The sequence below is a fragment of the Phaseolus vulgaris genome, chromosome 9 (assembly GCF_051622355.1).
Source record: "Phaseolus vulgaris cultivar YP4 chromosome 9, ASM5162235v1, whole genome shotgun sequence".
Classification (NCBI taxonomy): Eukaryota; Viridiplantae; Streptophyta; class Magnoliopsida; order Fabales; family Fabaceae; genus Phaseolus; species Phaseolus vulgaris.
This window is the reverse complement of record NC_143506.1, coordinates 8739029-8757227: the sequence shown is the minus strand read 5'-3', so window position 1 is coordinate 8757227 and position 18199 is coordinate 8739029. Positions and strand designations below refer to the sequence as shown.

The window sequence follows — 18199 nt, the reverse complement described above, 5'->3', positions numbered from 1 at the left end:
TGAAAGGAGAAAAGAATACTCGTTATAAGTGGGAACTTCATCCACACATATATGTAACTTTCGTACTCGTTAGCCAAAAAGAATGTCCCCTTTTCTGGTATCAAAAGCAATCTAGAAATTCACATATAATTGAGTCTGTAATCAGAATTATTACGGCTTATTTTCAGTCACTATTGCATGTTAGTGTTGTCTAAGCCATCTAATTAATCAGCCACAGTAGCTTGAAACCTAAGGAAAGATTTCAATATTTAATAATGAAAATCAGCGATTTATGGTGCAACAGTTTTCAATCAGATTTAGAATTTAGATATATCATTGGCCATGGATTCTTAGGAAAAAGAGTAAAGAAGTTTCCATACTTTATTCGTTTAACAACAAGAACGCGTGTGAAAAACAATCATAATAACATATTGGAACAGGACAAGACTAACAATTTCACAAAAGAAACTATTTAGGTGTTATTCTTTCCATTGCTAGGTCTTCTCTGCATCATGTTTGTAGCCCTGCATAAAAACACAATCCTTTCCCAGCCAGGTAGTACATAACAAGCTTTATCATTGTAAGGTTATTCTTTAATGGTACTATTATTGCATGAGAAGGGTTAGAAATATATTTTCTTAATTGAGATACATGAAATACATTATGAAGATTATAAAGAAAATGAGGTAAAGAAATTTGATAAGTAAGATGACCTATTTTTATGGAAATTTTAGGACCAATAAATTAGGGAATAAGTTTCTTTCGTTTCATTGTTCTACCAATTCTAGTTGTTGGTGTTATTTTCAAGATTACATGATTACCTTTTTGGAATTTAAGGGGTCGTTTTTTCTTATCAATATAACTTTTCTATCTACTTTGAGTTTATATCACTTTTTTTTTTATTGTCTTAATTTTCTCTGTGGTTTGTTGAACCATGTTAGGGCTAAAGATTAAATTATGTTCAAACTAAAACTATTACAAAGGTGTTCTACATTTTCTCCAGTACAATGCATCCTTGTATTAAACCTATGCTAGAATGACAATTGTTGTTGTAAGTGAATTCGATCAATGACAAGTATCAAACCCAACTCTCAGAATCCTTTAACATACAAGTTTTTAGTAAATCTTTCAATGATATAATGGTTTTTTTTACTATTCATTCGCTTGGGGATGATAAGTTGAGCTAAAATGAAGTTTAGTTTGTAAGTCTTGATGTAAACTTCCCATAATTTTGAAAGTAAACTTAGGATTCCTACGAGATACAATATTGGATGCAACTCCATGCAACCTTACAATTTTACTTATGTATAATTCAGTTAGTTTTTTTAGTGAATACCTAATCTAATGGGTAAGAAGTGAGCAAACTTTGTTAACTTATCCACAAAACCCATATAGAATCAAAATTTTGAATAGTAGTAAGCCAGCTATATAATCTATTGTTATACTATCTCATTTCCAGTAAGGTATATCTAAGGATTGTAGCATTCTTACTGCCTTTTGGTATTCTATCTTAGCTTTCTAGCAAACTAAACATGTTGCTACATATTCTACTACTTCCAAGTATGCTCAATTTGCTCTTATTTGCTTATTCTAAAATCATCTTTTTAATCTCTAAATCATTAGATAGACATATCCTACCATTAAATTACAAATTTTCTTTTCTATTTATGCTAAAATTTTCTCCATTCTTATATCCTATCAACTTCTTTTTCTTTTCAATGAATTCATCACTTAGTTGTGCCTCATGGATTTGCCTTTGTAAGTCATTAATAATCTGAATTGGGTTGAATTTCATTATATCATGGCTTAATGTAATTAATAAATTCATGTTTCTAAATCTTTCTAGCAAATTCATTTCTTGAATCATCAATGAGGAGACATTAAAGATTTTCTACTTAAATTTTACGCCACCACAATTCAGCCTTTTCTGGGTTATAACCTCTAGAGAATTGTGAAAGTTTGTTTCTTCTAAATTCAACTAAATCTAAATCTTGTAATTGAGTGGTTTCCTTCAGACCTTTGATTTCTTAAGAGTGTTGTGACCATGTCTCTAATAATTTGTACTACTTTGTCAACTCATTGTTCCCCTATTATTTACCATCTGGAATTGTAAAAGTTAGTATTCATAAAAATCTTATGGTGAACTCATGTGAGAGGTTTGACATGAAATATTACTTTGATACCAACTAATGTAACATCTTTATATTTATACATTCATACACACCCACCTACATCTATATACACATAGACAAATTTTTCTTACAGGAATATAGCTTTATTACACATTCCAAAGACATGCTAGTCTGGCGGCATAATGTGTATAGTGGATCAACATGAGCAGACATTGCAGGGATAGTAAATGTGGTAGTTATGGAACTCATCATGAATATTGTAGTTGAGCCATCAAAGAATATCAAAAGCATTGATCCTTGTTCAAAATTATTTTCAAAAAGAAAAGAACAAGAAATATAAAGAAGTGAAAACCATAAAGATAGATAATACATAAATGAGACTCACCATTGCATACAAGATTATTCTATGTTGTCTAAATTTTTCTTTCCCATCTAAATTTTCAAGGACAAACCTCCAACTATAAATTAATTTAAACTTGAGTAGTCATATTATTAATTCTCCTTTTCTTAATTTACAACTTAAATAAAATTATTTTCATACATATATATTAAATTTCACAATATATATATATATATAAAGCATAAAAATAAACGTATATATAAAAATATGTGTTGAAGTACGTGATATATATATATATATATATATATATATATATTATTTTTGTTTTTTTATTATGTGTATATATTATATATTTATTCCAAAATATACAGTTATTAATTATTTAAAATTTTGATTATTATATTTTCATTTTTTAAATTATATTTAGGGATATAATAAATTTTTATTAATCAATCATAAAAAGAAAATATATAATAATAAGGTGAGGATAGGACACCAAACTTAATAAAATAAATGAAATAGATAAGTAAAATAATATAAATTTCTCCTTCCCTTCACTTGAATATTTCGAGATAGCTCTATTACTTGTAGAACCCTTATTACTCCATATTTGTCCCTCTTTGTTCCTCTTTTCTCTTTCTTGGCGTTGTTACTTTTCCGTGAATGAATAATGCAAACACATGTTTCTATTTAATGAAATCTCGTAATCATTCCTTCTCCTTTTTAGCGAACTCTTTGATCTCAAATCAAATTGTATTAAAATTGGTAGTTTGGTTTGTTTCATTGGTTAAAGATAAGGTTAAGTACCTAATTAATGAGTAAACTTATAGCTTTTTTTTGTTTTTTTTATTTCCTTTTTTTATTTCTTTTACTTGATTATATAATATTTTAGAAAATTTAAAATATATTTTTTATTTAAAATTATTAATGTAGTTGTTTAGATTATTCTTGAGAGTTTCTTTATTTTTCATTTTTTATAAATTTTATTTCATGTTTTTTTTGGTATGTTTTGTTTATTTGATAACAGGTCATGTTTTTCTTCTTTGTTTCTATGTTTTGTTTAATTGATAACATGTCGTGTTTTTCTTCTTTGTTTCTATGTTTTGTTTATTTGATTACATGTTATATCGGTATGAGCGAGGCCGAGATCTACTTGGCTGTCTGAAGCTGAGTCTACCTGACCGAGATCAAGGGAACTTGACGAAGACTTGAGAGATTTGGTCGAGATGACAAGGCCGACGACCCACTTGGCCGAGACCTTAGAAGACTTGGCCGAAACGACCGCGACCATGGGAATTTGGTCGATAGCCGACCCATACGGGAGGAACTTGGCCGACGGCTGACCCCTATTACTGTTAACGCTCAAACCAAGATCAATGAAGTTATCATTAAGAATTAGGTAATACAACCCTAAACGGTACCCACTTCGATAAACGGGTCTAACAAGGTAGGCTCATTAGAATAATACAAATAACATGCATCCCAAGGAGTAAGGTATGCCATTTATTACTGTTCACCTACCTGAGAGTTGACCACCCGCTTTACTAACTTGAGTGTCGGAGTGCCTTCGCAGGTACCCCACCATCCGATGTTCACCCGAAACCGAGTGCCGAAAGAGAAACAGGAGGACGAGAGGAATCTCGACTCATCACCAGTAACCTGACCGACCGAAGAAAGAAGAAAACTTCAATAGTTCTCATCTCCCTCGCAGAAACACATGTGTTGACTGGTCTGAATTTAATAAAAAAGTTTATAACATTATAATTTTTTTTGTCAATGTTGGAGATATTCTTTTTTTAATATATAATTTTTATTTTCAATTAATGTTTGTTATGATTATTTTTTATTAATGTTTGCAGTTATTTGTTTATCATTGACAATTTTTTTTTATCAATAGTTTTTTAATAATTTTTTAAAATTAATTAAATAACTTTCGACTGTAAGATTGTTTTTCCCTCGTGTTAATTGAAGAAATTTTTCAGTTGATATTGATAAAAAATTCTTTAACTATCAATCTTATAAAAAATAATCTTGATAATGTCAGCGTAATTCGAAATCAATTCAAAATAATCTCAGTTGACGGTAAAGAAGAGAAAAATTTGCAAATATCAATTAATTTTTATTTTAGCAAGCTTTGACCGAAATTTGACATAAATCAAAATCAATTAAAAAATATCATCGATATTTTTATATTACTAACAATTATTTAACATTTAAATAAATTTTTAAAATTGTATAGTAACTAAAATATATTATTTCAATTAAAAAATTTAAAAATTAATAAATTTAAATTATCTTATATAAGTGAAATATTTAAAAAGATAAATTCAAATTTAACATATTTTAAATATGGTGTGAAATTTTCAAAACTTGTTGATTTTGCAAGTGATGCAAGCACGATAACCATAATTCTGGTATGCTTTCACATAAATTATGTATTTGAGATGAAAGGTTGATTAATGTAACATCCTAGAAAATAACATCTAACTATTATAATACAAGTTCTACGTATTTCTATATAAATTTGGAGTTTTTCAAAACATTCATAATACATGATTATGATTTATAGAAATACAAATATCTATATATTCATAGCTCAAAATAAAACTCTGAAACATCGATATACAAATAAGGCTTTCCTGCACCTGTATGGTCATCTGTTCGTGTACATAGTACAACCATCTCAGTTTAAACACAACACAAAAAGCAAGGGTAAACTAGTGAAAATAAAATTTTATAATATACGAAATTAAATTAAAAGAGAAAATCAAATTACATGGTCAATTTCTCAATTATTCAATCTTCTTCAAATTCCAACATAAATCAATCACATAGATCTCACATGGATCTACACATCCAGAATATTCAACAAACAACGTCTTCCGGAAGATCCGTATTAAGTAAGTCCTACCAGAGACTAACACCTGATCCAAAGATTACCAGCGAATCCAACAGAAAGGATCAGAGTAAGTTCAATACAACCCAAGCCGTGCATCTCATATGTCACGGTGTGCATGAACTCCCCCATCAGCTTCTCACCACCTGATATCTTAGTCTATGTGACTTAGATCATCAGTGAAGCTCGGAGATCTCTGTTACCACATAGACATCAATACTTAATACACAACAAAGATCAGTTCATACATTATCCCAAATGTATGAATTCAATTTCATACCATTTTGTCATACAATATCATTCAAAAAGTGATCCAAAATATTCAAAAGTCTATTTGACATAAAAAAATAATTTAATACTAAATCATCAAAACCGAATATTTCCACAAATTTAAATAATATATAAACAAACAACTCAATATATATAAACACACAACATCCCTGCAAGAGAAATTGAATATTGGGACCACGTCCCTTCCACATCCAGATCTTCTAGCCTAGGGTTCTATTAAAAATTAAATTTAGCTTCTCTTACCTCAATTGCTTGCTTTCCAAGCAACTTTTAGAATTTTATTTCCCACAGTCTGTATAAACTTCAATATTTATGAGCCTAATGCAAGTTATCCAAACAGAACAAAAATTCAGTATATAGTAGAATAAGTTGAGAGGTTTAAACTTCTCAACTGACCCCATCAAATTGATGACTAAATCTTAAGCAAAAATAGAGAACAAAGGAACTTTAGAGCAAAAATGAACTTACTCTGTTTGAAAATCTGATCGGGTAGAAATGTTCCTTAACTCGCCAGCTACACGTGGTCTGATCAGATTCTGAAATAGATGAAGATTGGAAGAGAAAATTAAAAGAAAGGAAGAGAAGAGAATACGAAGAGAGAAAAAAAAATGAAAGGCACTGTGTGGGGAGGGGGCGTGGCTCTGCTATTATCTTTTTACGTTGTTACAATTAACATGCTATCGCAGATGGAAATCAGTTCATCAACTAAAAATATTCACCAATAAATAATTTTAAAGAATAAGATATTTGGTTAATAACTTAATAAGTGAGAGGATAAAATAAATATTATTTTACATGTTAGATCAAAGATGGTGGTATAAAGTGAGAGTGCTAATGGCTTTATTCGTATACCATTATTTGTAGAAACCTTTTTCCTTAGATTTTTTGCATAAATTCCTTTTAATGAAGCAGTGGCTATTCTTGTGGTTTGTTCAGTTTGTATTTATTGGTCATCTTGTCATCATCTTGAATGTGGCACCTACCTCAATAGTACCTTACTATTACATATTTATTGCGACTTGTTCACTTTTTTATATTTAGATTTAATCGGACTTTAAGTGTAAATACTGATTAATTTTATGATTTTGGTATTTTTTTTTTCCTTATTTTTTGATTTCTCTTGTTTTGTAATCGGTTTAAGCGTAATAAGTTTTTAAAGATACGTGTATGTGATGGTATTATTTTTAAAGATAGATATAGTATATCTACCTATAAGTTTGTCTAGTTTTTAAGTGGGGTTGGTTGATTATTTACTATTTTGGGTTCAAATTTCTAAATCAACTTCAGTTTCATTGGTAAGTGTGTCAAAATACTTTTCTAAATTCAATTATTGTCTGGGTATGGAGCGGTTTGAGAAATTCTCTTACCGTATTAATGCCCCAAAAGATATTTTTCTTTTCCTTCTCATGTTTTATTTTATAGACAATTCAAATCTCCAATAAAATTTGAAATATTCACAAAATTTTGTATAATGTAAAATGAATACCTATATTTTGGAGATTAGTTGTAGATTTTTAGTAGAATTTTAAGTATATCATGAATATAATTAGGATTGTAATTAGGATTGTGAATCTTTAGTAGAATTTTAAGTATATCATGAATATAAATAGATTAAGGAGATTATCTAAGAAATTGATCATATGATTGTGTAGGGATGGATTCAATCGTATAAAAAATATATTATTTATGAAATAATAATAATTGATCGTTAGAATTTTGGACGGTACAAATTGTGAATTTCGTTATAATCTAGTATTAGGGGATTGTTATTTTTCAAATATAAATAAGATTGAGTGAAGTCTTTCCATGACTGATTCGTCAATTATTGAGTTTTTTAGGGATGTTTCAGTACTAGGGGATTGTTATTCTTCAAATATAAATAAGATTGAATGAAGTCTTTCCATGACTGATTTGTCAATTATTGAGTTTCTTAGGGATGATTCACATAAAATTTTCAGAGTTCAATTCACACAAATTATCAAATCTCTTAAAAAAAATTATTTTATTAATCTATCATCAATTTATTATAATCGTCTAAATAACAACCATATCATAAAGTCTAGTACAGTAAAATTATAATTAAAATTTATCTTAAAATATTAAGTGACTTAAAAGTTCCAATTAGTTTCTACTCTAAGTCACTTCCTAACTCAAAATTTAAATGAGTTCCCAGCTAAAATTCAAATATGCACTCTCTATTATGTGCTTTCTTTATTCCTTTTAATGCATTGATGAATGTGAAGTTGATTAGTTACAATGTTAATCCAATTGATATCACAATTAGTATAGTTATGTATTAATACATTTTATCTTTTACGTAAAAAAAAGAAGTAACATTTTTAGAATACAAAAATGTGTTTTTAGATAATCTTAATATCAATGAAAAAGTAAAAGAAATATTTACAAGTTTTATGAAGAATTCATAAACTAATTTGACTTGAAATATAGATGAATTTGAATTTGATAGGTGAAAATTTGGTTAGTCTTGACAATGGTATTTCTCAACATAAATTGCATCTGTTATTAAAACAAAACAAAAATTGAACTAACATACTTAAATCTTAACTGACGTGTGGACATGATGTATCTTCTCACACTATCATATTAAATGAGCATTATGACAACATACAACTACCACTACACATGTCTGGCTCACAGAGAACCTGTTTGAACACAACTTTACTTCATTAATTATTATATATATAGCTAATTCTAACTATAATAAATAAATTAAGGTGGTTGATTTTGCAACCACATTCATCTAAATAAATCTATGATACTCATATAACCTAACACCACTTTTTTTTGGTAATTTTAAGAAAATTAGTAGAAATTTAGACAATTGTTATTGGATTGTCAGTCCTTACTCTACTCACACATTTTACTCTTTAGTTTGAGAAGTCATTATTTGATCATTTGTTTTTTTTATTATTTATATTCATATAAACTAACTATAAATATATTAAATAAAATTATTATGTTATTAATTAAAATTTTACGGTTAGTACTTTTTATTATAATTTTTTTTAACTAATAGTGTTTAGGTATTTAATTATTTTTAAGATGTAGTACGGTTTATTTAGAAGATAAAAATTAAAAAATAATATGAACATAGATTGATTATTTAATTGTAAATTTTATCCATATAATATTAAAAAAATTTAATTTTACTTTATAAGATCGATATATTTTAAATAATTTTAATATTATATTAACGGTGAATTTAAATTTAAATTTAATCTATTGATCATAAAATATTTACACTTATTTATATATTATAAAATTATTTTTTTTAATTTTTTTTTTAAAAAATAAAAAATAAAAAATAGCATAATGAAAGTTTTAATTTATCAAAGTAAATAAACTTATTTTAAAGTGAACTTATAGATAAAATAAGTGAGGATATATTTATTATAGACTTTATTTAAAATGTAACACAATCATAATATTTAACTTATAAATATATTGATTTTTCTAATAAATAGTAAAATGTATACACTAAATAAGTAAACATATACTATTTTTTTTAGAGGGTATGAAGAAAAGGAAATAAATATTGTATCTTTAACTGTTTTGGTTTATTTCAAAACATTTATTTAAGAAAAAGAAAGAAAATATTAGTTATTTTTTGACAATATCTTAATTTATACATGCTTCGCCTCAATATTCAAGTAGATTCATAAGTTAAATTCTAACTCTCATGATGAATATATATTTTTGTAGAAACAGATTTACCAGATAATTAGTTTTGATGATTTGTATTAAAATTTGTTAAATTATTTGGTAAGTCGGTGTGGTATTGAACAATTTTAATTTTACTTAGGTCACTGAATATTTTATCTAAATGAATTAATGAACTTATATTTATTTTTAATTAGATTCTTTCTAATGTTGTAAAAAAATAAATAGTCATATTTTGATACGTAAATGAGTTTTCTTCTTCTATACATGTCAATATTTTCACACCTTGAAAATAGTATTTTCACAAGCTTTGAATCCAGTGTTTTGAATTAGTTTCTTTAATTGTCATTTTTTCAATCACTGTTCTCACTTCTACAAGTTCACTCAATCTAAATATACTTTCACAATTTCTTTTAGACTTCACTCCCACAACATTCGAATTACAAACTCATACAATTGACTTTTGTAAAATAAACAATGAAAGATAATGTTAGAATAACATAATTAAAAATTATGAAATAATTTAGGACATAAAACATGTTTAAAAAAATTTAGGAGTATGTTGTTTTTGTTTGGGAATGCAGACCGCATAATTTGGATCGCATTAAAACAGTAAGTGTAACTGTCTTGCAGAAACGAGCATAGCCATAGCCACAACCAGAACCAGAACCAGAATCCACACTACAACCAGTTCCGCGAACGCATAAGGTGAATTCTTTGCTTCTTTATCGTTTTCTAAATATTGTGCATCGATCTCATGTTCAGGTGAGAGATGTCCATCTTAGCAGCACCCAATACCATTTTTATTTCCGTTTTCTTAAAAACTACTTCATCTTATCCTCTTTTTTTATTCTTCTTCTTTGAGTCCCAACTTACGATGTATTTTGAGAGTTAATGTCTTGTAACTGTCGTTTTCTGTGAGTTTATCCGTTTTTCATTTTCTTCAGAGTTAAGTTTTATGTAAAGGGTATACGTTATCTGTAAGAAACAAAGGGAATGTGAAATGTAAATGAAATGTCACGATGTACAAGTACTCTAAAATTAATAATGATTTAATTTAATATCATTTCCAACTGGTATTGAACAATGATTTAGCGTTGCAAACGGTGACGGGTGAACATGAAAGGTAAAATGAAGTGGTTGGATGCAGGAATAACTTAGTATTCATTCAATTTGATGTCATTTCCAAAATTCCAAATGGTATAGACTTGTGTGTATCTGCTGTGCACTCATGTTTGTTGTGGTTTCTATTAGCTTTCTACTTTGTTTTATTAAGTTTTGTTCTGTCATCTCAATTTGTATGGCAATTAAATAATTGTATTGTTTAACTTTGATAATCAACACAGGTCTTATTTAAAAAATAACAATAATGAACTGTTGGAAAACGTGGTAGAGAAGAAAAGGAACAGGAGAAAAGGAAAGGAAAGAAAAAACTACTATCTGAAGCTCAAAGTGAGAAGTGCATGGAAATAGTATACGAGGGAAGTTAAGTTTATATGTACAACATGACATATAGAATACTTCAAGCGCGTAACTACCCTAACAAATGATATGAACTTGCTAACAAAATTGAACTATAACTGTTTAACATGAGTGGCTATAAAATGAATGCCACAATTCTATGAAGAAACCACAATTAAGGATCTACCAGAATTCACTTTGGTTCCCTCAGTTTAGCTTGCGTTGTGGATCACATAGGTTTTGTTTAAGGTAACTTACCACTGTTTGAAGTTGTATGTAAAATTACAAGTTTGTAGTTAAACAGTCATTGTTAAAAAGGTATTCGGAACGAAGGTGAATAACTATCGCTACTACAAATTGGTACTTTGACCATTGCGGCGTTGAATTGTTCATTGCTAATTCTGTCTCTATATTGAACAGTATGAGTCAGGTTTTGAGAAAAGCTGCCTCTAACGGTCATGAGAAAATGGTGATTTCCAAAGAACATCAGGCAAAGGTATGTCCAATTATTTTCACACTCCTTGAATCAAAGATACTTATTACTCTTGTTGCATGTGAAAATACCAATCTAGAATGTTTTGAGTAAGGGATGTAGCCCATAATAATTTGCTCTTCCAGATTACTGAGGTGAGAAGGTTGATAGGGCAATTATCAGCTAAGGAATCTCTGTACTGTTCTGATGCATCCATCACAAGGTATTTAAGCTCACGAAATTGGAATGTCAACAAGGCAGCTCAAATGTTGAAGCAGAGCCTAAAATGGAGAAAAGAATACAAACCTGAAGAGATTCGCTGGGTAAGTTACTACTTGTCTTCCCTTTTTTAATGAATTTTAAGAGAAAATGCGCTGGGATGAGTCCTCCTTTTATAAAACTTGGTTAGGATGGTTAAACTAAGATTTGTTATCCATATAATCCATTGTCCGTCACTCTATTGAAGGACCTGAGAGAATGCCAGTGTAAAGTGCAAAAAAAAGATTCAGCCATAACTGCTTGCCTTGTTTTCGTATATCTAACTATATTCTAGATAAACTAGCGATAACTGATTTTTTTATACTGTTATTAAGAATGATCAACTGAGTCTGGTTCATTATTGTCTCACATGTAATGTGTGAGCTAGACATGCTTTAGTCTAATGTCAATTTTCACGCATTGTGATATTTTATTTTCTAAAATTATATTTGGCATTGATTTTTCCTTAATACAGGAAGAGATTGCTGATGAAGCAAAGACAGGGTTGATGTATAAACCAAATTATAATGACAAATATGGGAGATCAGTGCTTGTAATGAGACCTTGTCTCCAGGTTTCCTCTGAGAATCACTTTCAGTCTTTACTTGTTTAATTTAATAAGGATGAGATCCTATAAAAGTAAGTCTCGGCCCTTGGAATGATTAAACGTAAGAATGAGAACAAGGGCATTCATATATATATGTGTGTATGTATATCATCATTTTAACCACAGAAAAAGACTGTTGAGTGGATTTGTTTTACAGTATCTTGTTATAGTTTGACCTTCTTGAAATTTGTTTCCTTAGTTTTCCGTTATATGCTATATTTTGATTCGTTGAAGCCTTTGCATCAAGAAACTTTAATAAAGCACAACAAAGTTAATTAGCAATGGCTTTAGAGTAAGTGATCCATTTTTTATTTATAATTTAATTTGTCGTCTACATTTGAACTGCAGAACTCCAAGTCAACACAAGGACAGATTAAGCATTTTGTGTACTGCATGGAGAGCGCCATTTTAAATCTTGCACCAAACCAGGAACAGGTGGTCTGGCTGGTAGATTTCCAGGGTTTCAAGTTGTCAAATATATCATTCAAGGTGGCTCGCGAAACTGCCCAAGTGGTGCAAGAGTATTATCCAAAGCGGCTGGGTTTGGCAATATTGTACAATGCACCCATGATCTTCCAACCATTTTTCTCGGTAACTAAATAGAAGGCTTTTCATTGTAGCACTTGTATCTTCTGTATAGTGTTTTATATGCACGCTGCTTTGGTATATATGATGTGTCTGCATCGACTTGGTGAAGTGTTAAATGCAGAGTGAGTGTATTATGACTAATTTGGATGACCAAGGGGAATTGCGATCTTTTCTCCTAACCGATGCCTTTTTTTAGCTGCTGATCTGTAGAAGATTTTATCTGTGGGTATGCGGGCGTATGCAAGTGTTTGTGTGTGTTTATATTGTTGATTTTTAAGTTGTGATGTTACCTGCTACTGAGGAGTGAATATGTGTATATATATTGTAGATTTTTAAATTGTGATGTTAGTTAGCTACTATTTAAGAGCGAGTATGGTTGTATATATTGTTGATTTTTAAATTGTGACCTTGGCTGATATTTAAGAATGATTATGAATCTAGTAGTATTTTGTAACGTGAGAGTGAATTGCTGCAGATGGTAAAGCCCTTTCTAGAGACTGAGACTTATAACAAAATAAAGTTTGGCTATTCAAACGACCATAGTACAAAGAAGATTATGGAGGATTTGTTTGACAAGGATATTCTTGAATCTGCATTTGGGGGGAATGGAGATACAGGAATTGACATTAATAAATATGCTGAGAGAATGAAAGAGGATGACACTAAGAAACTTTCTTTCTGGACACCGGCCAAGTCTCTGTCATCAATTTCACACAATGCTCCTTTAGATTCAATCAGGTTAGATGCAGATTCTGATGCTTCTAACAATGCGAAAATTGCTGTTCCTAACTGATCAATACGTCTTGGTGTCTTGAAAATGCCATATCGCATTGGAATGAGAAATTACATACGTAATCAGTGTTGAGTCAGTTGTAATGCAGCAAGACACTATGACACTATAGTTTGAAGCCTAATTCAAGAGACCTAGTTTCAACTTTATGTATGATTAATGATGACAATAATATTGCCTAGTGGCTTGAAGCTTCGGAGCTTCGAGACAAGCAAGAAATTCGTATCAGCTTCTCATGTGATTGACAATATTTTTCCTCACAAGCAGGGACAAATTTAAGTATTTTTAATAAACTAAAAAAAAAACTAGTATTATAATTTGCAGTATGAACTTTAATTTTTTATCTTCATTATATATGAAGGGAGGGAGAAATGAGATATATAAGAGTAGAGTAGTCAAGGATAAGTAGGAAGTTAACAAAACATTCAGAATTTCCAGCAAAATTCACAATAGAACTGATTTACAATTAAATAAAGGACCTGAACTGCAAGTGTTATAAGATGCATCATTAATAGTCTCATGAAAACAGTCACTCGCTCACCTTTTGAAATAAATATACATAAAAATGGGAGTTCAATCTCTACATATATTGATTCACAACTGTACTAACATATTGAACACAGCCTAGCTTTAGGACTAGTGCAAATATTGTTAACCTAACAGTGCCACTGAAAAGTTTTCAGTGAAAACATCTCCCCCTTTTTTATTCAACTGTGACATTTCTGATTAACTGTGAATGTATTTCCTGAAACAGTGAGAAATAACGGAATGTAGCATATTAAGATTAAAATAGTATCATAAGTAGAAGATGAAAAAAGAATCAATGAGTGCTTACCTAAACAATATATCATTGGAACATGTTATCCAATTTCTGCTTGTAAAGAGCCAAACGCTGTGAACAAGTAAAGTTGTCAGTGCCTTGACAAATTAGTTAAAAAGAAGATTTAAGGGAGCGGAATTTTAACATCATAACAAGCATCAATCCAAGTAGCAGATGATGAATGACTAATAATAGATCAGAGCGGCCAGAAAGTTCCAACTCCGTCTGTATACATTAATTTTCATGCTCAGTACAAGTAAAAAATTTGATGAACGAATGCCACTTTTTCTGGCATCAAGAGCAACCTAAAATTAATATACAATTGAATTTGTTATCAGAACTATTACTGCTTCTTTTCAGCTACTATTACGTGTCGCCCATGCAAATCAACCAGACTAGTTGAAACCAAAGGAAAAATTTTAATAAAGAAATCAGGAAGTCAAGAACCAACAGTTTTAAATCAGGTTTAGAATTTGGCTTTTTCATTAATCAATGGAATTGGTACAAACTTGAAGCTTACAGTTTCTCCAAGAGGGGAGTAACAGTGAAGCTTTCATAGTTCAACAACAAGAACACATATCACTAACAGTCATAAGTACTAACATAGCATACACATAACGAATAATTTCACAAGCAAAACCATTTTGATGTTCTATTTATAGATTACTGCAAGTGCCATTGCAGCCTTCCAGAAAACAATATCCACCCTTAAAAGTTTTTACATTTGATTAAAAAAAGAAAAAGTACATCTTAAAAGGAGGATATAAAAGCTGATATAAGATACATCCTAAAAGTAGGATACAAAAGCATACCCTTGAATAGGAATAAACTCCAGCTTCAGAAGGCCCTATGGGACTCCCCCTCCTAATGAATCTTCCCTCTTTGAAAATGTAAAGCATGGGAATTCCAGTTGACAGTTCCAAACTAATGACCTGGTGAAAGAAAAAAAATGAGTATGTACGATCATATGCAAACTTAAGAGCCACAATAATTCTGAATACCAGCTACCTCTTGGGAAGTTAATTTATCAAGGTACATGATAATGGATCTCAATGAATTCCCATGGGCTGAAATCATAACATTCTTTCCAGATAAAAGTTGTGGTTCAATCTGCAGAATTGATGTCAATGGAATCAGTTCCTAATAAATGTCGTATGCTGACTTCAAGCATACCAGAAATTTGGTCATACAACATAAATCAAACTACATAAATACTTCCGCACTAGCATAGGCTAGTCCCATAAAACATCAAACATATAACAAATATGAAAGTGGTCTAAAGCCAAGCTACTGAGTTGAGAGGAACATCTAGTTTAAACATTCACCATGTTTGTCAGGAAAAATGAAACATCAAATTTAACATAGAAAAATGAGGAGAGGAGGGGGTGTAATTTACAAATCAGATTCTTTTCAAAAAAATTATACAGAAACTATATTTCCACTTACTTGGTCTCTGAAATAGGCAACTGATCTTTGAGCACACATTTCCAAGCTTTCACCATTTGGAGGAGGTATGTCATAACTTCGGCGCCACTCATGGACTTGCTCTTTCCCATATCTGTTGGCTGTTTCTTTCTTATTGAGACCTTGCAGTTCCCCATACCTGAAAGGATAACAATTATCATATCCCAATAGTATGTTAATGTTATTTGTGACATTGTAAAGCATAAATTTCAAACAGAGGAAACTGGAACAAGATTACTACATTCTTTCGTTTAGTTGCCAAGCTGCTATGACTGGAATGGACTGTTTTTTTGTATCTTCACTAAAAACTTGACTCCATGACCTTGCTCGTTCACTCTCATTGTGCAAAATGATAGGGACCTACTGGGAAGTTGATGGTTAATATATAGAGAATAACATTTAAATACTATACTGCATCAGGTAAAAACATTTCTTCAAATGACTAGAGTAGAGTTTAGTGCAATGTATGTACATAATTAGCACCAAACATAGCAATACCTGTCAATTTTTCTATTAACCATTTTTCTGGTTTGTGGTGTCAATCTAGATAGATCAAACTCCAGTATTTTCAGCTAAGCACTAGTGATTTGGATATGGTATGCTTACACTTGAAAAGGAACACTAACTAATATGCCCTAAGCTTTGAAAAGAAAAAATAGTTACACATTCATTCGTGTTACCTTCCCACGACGGTGCTGGGTCATGGCAAGCATGGCTGTCATTTGTGCACGAATCAAAGCCGATGTAAATATGACATCAACAGGAATGCTGCTAATTCTTTTTCCAGCTTCAATTGCTTCATCTATACCCTTCTTGCTTAGAGGAACATCAACACACCCTGTGAATAAGTTCTTTTCATTCCATAATGACTCACCATGCCGAATAAGGATTAAAGCTGCTTCATCTGAAGTCCAACATATTGAACAGCAATTAGACAACATCCGACTAAAAACTTAAATTTCTTAAATGTTGCAACCACCTCAAACTTGGTGAGTTCAACTTCAAGAAGCAATGAAAAGAAAGCCGTCCAGCAATAAATATAATTAACAGGAGTGTTTATCTTACTTGATTTCTTGTTACTGTCACCCGCGTTGCTTCTTGAAGGGGACAACACCGGATCAACCACTGATGTTGGCGAAGCTAGAGATCGAATTACAGTACAATTCCTCTGGCCAGAGCGGTTAGTACTTCTCCTTGACAAGCCATTACCACTGATAAAATCCCTAGCCACCAATCTTACTATGGTGTTTTGATGCTTCTGGTGATGATTAAAATTATTCAGATGAGAATGGGACTGCAAAGTGCCAATAGCCTGGTAATATACTTCAGCAGCCATTTATCTGAAAATCGAAAACAAAACACCAGAGTAAGACAACCACTTTAGAGCTGAAAATTCAGGATTAGAGGGCAAGAGATGCAGCTAATATGTAGGTTTATTTAGTTTTATGGTGTACCCTCCCATATTTAAATCAAGGAAACGGCAAACACATACTTGCTTGGAGGAATGTTCAATGCCAGAAAGGAAAAAAAAACCTACCTTACATCACAATCTAAATCATCATAAGGAAATTTAAAAAATGGTTCCTTATAAAGAGATAGCAGATCTAGAAAAGGAATATGGCAAGGCAATCCATTGAGATATGGTATGCTACGAGTGAATATTTTCGACAAGAAATGAATCCTAATTTTAGAATGACCGATCCTTTTAAACAAGAGAAACCCCGCATAGAAGTTTCATACGTAAACAGCAAAATGGGAAAAAAAAAACTAAATGTTGTTTATTGGCATCAAGTATTGAATCGAAAATCAAGAAAAAAAAAATGGTATGAGCGTACCAGGGACGCAAGTAAGCAAAGAAAAGAGCGAGAGGAAAAAGGTAATGAAAATGTGAAAGAGAATATCATAGCATTGATATACCTGGTTTATATAGGCGTAGTGAGGAAAACGAGGTGGATGGAGAGGAAGAAGGAGTTGAGTAGTAGGAGAGAATGTAATGAAGAAGAAGAAGACGGAATTAGAGAAGCGATGGTAATGTGTTGAATCCAAGAAAGAGACGTGGATTTTGGAGAGGGAAAGGTAGTTGTAATTGTCACAAGTCTCAACTGGCAACAATTGACTATGAACAGAAACAGAAGAAAATGGTGGTAGGTTTGCTTGAGTCCAAAATCTGGCATAGCTTGTTGGACAAAAAAGACTGCTACTTACCTGCAAACTAAACTATGTTTTTTGTGCTTATTCATGTTTTTCTCTCTCCTTCCATTTTCCCAAAGATTATTAGAAATAATAAGTTAGATGATATTCAAAAAGAATTTTAAAATACTCTGTTTCATTGGTAATCAAGAGACACTCATATTCACTTTTTTTTGCTATGAAGACTTTATTGATAAAGAAATCTTATTTGTTTAATTGACACTCCTTTT

General features: G+C 30.6%; 2 protein-coding genes across 4 annotated transcripts; one reads left to right on the top strand and one right to left on the bottom strand.

The window, feature by feature from the left end:
* Nucleotides 1-9623: 9623 nt before the first annotated feature.
* LOC137820362 (uncharacterized) lies at nucleotides 9624-13723 on the top strand. 2 transcript variants are annotated; one of them, XM_090294958.1, is made up of 6 exons: nucleotides 9624-10027; nucleotides 11201-11276; nucleotides 11399-11575; nucleotides 11986-12084; nucleotides 12466-12708; nucleotides 13181-13723. In XM_090294958.1, exons 2-6 carry the CDS (start codon nucleotides 11202-11204, stop codon nucleotides 13496-13498), a joined length of 912 nt encoding a protein of 303 aa, XP_090151084.1. In that variant the 5' UTR covers nucleotides 9624-10027; nucleotide 11201; the 3' UTR covers nucleotides 13499-13723. The 2 variants fall into 2 exon arrangements, with proteins under 2 accessions (XP_090151084.1, XP_090151083.1); XM_090294957.1 differs by lacking the exon at nucleotides 9624-10027 and adding an exon at nucleotides 10666-11029.
* Nucleotides 13724-13908: 185 nt separating this feature from the next.
* On the bottom strand, nucleotides 13909-18034 carry LOC137820361 (2,3-bisphosphoglycerate-dependent phosphoglycerate mutase 1). 2 transcript variants are annotated; one of them, XM_068624411.2, is made up of 9 exons: nucleotides 17697-18034; nucleotides 16845-17119; nucleotides 16460-16683; nucleotides 16021-16139; nucleotides 15762-15918; nucleotides 15324-15425; nucleotides 15128-15247; nucleotides 14331-14387; nucleotides 13909-14240 (listed from the first exon to the last, which is right to left on the bottom strand). In XM_068624411.2, the coding sequence occupies exons 2-8, from the start codon at nucleotides 17113-17115 to the stop codon at nucleotides 14343-14345; spliced, it is 1038 nt and encodes a 345-aa protein (XP_068480512.1). In that variant the 5' UTR covers nucleotides 17116-17119; nucleotides 17697-18034; the 3' UTR covers nucleotides 13909-14240; nucleotides 14331-14342. The 2 variants fall into 2 exon arrangements, with proteins under 2 accessions (XP_068480512.1, XP_068480513.1); XM_068624412.2 differs by lacking the exon at nucleotides 17697-18034 and adding an exon at nucleotides 17615-17682.
* Between the last annotated feature and the right edge of the window lie 165 nt (nucleotides 18035-18199).

What these genes read in the sequence shown, in the direction of transcription:
- LOC137820362 (XM_090294957.1), top strand. Translation starts at nt 10,941, where the DNA reads ATGAAGAAACCACAATTAAGGATCTACCAGAATTCACTTTGGTTCCCT. An exon ending in TCACATAGGTTTTGTTTAAG is followed by an intron (nt 11,030 to 11,200) that starts GTAACTTACCAC and finishes TATATTGAACAG; the next exon opens with TATGAGTCAGGTTTTGAGAA. An exon ending in AACCTGAAGAGATTCGCTGG is followed by an intron (nt 11,576 to 11,985) that starts GTAAGTTACTAC and finishes TCCTTAATACAG; the next exon opens with GAAGAGATTGCTGATGAAGC.
- LOC137820361 (XM_068624411.2), bottom strand. Translation starts at nt 17,115, where the DNA reads ATGGCTGCTGAAGTATATTACCAGGCTATTGGCACTTTGCAGTCCCAT. An exon ending in TGACAGTAACAAGAAATCAA is followed by an intron (nt 16,684 to 16,844) that starts GTAAGATAAACA and finishes GTTGGACTTCAG; the next exon opens with ATGAAGCAGCTTTAATCCTT. An exon ending in CCCAGCACCGTCGTGGGAAG is followed by an intron (nt 16,140 to 16,459) that starts GTAACACGAATG and finishes ACTTCCCAGTAG; the next exon opens with GTCCCTATCATTTTGCACAA.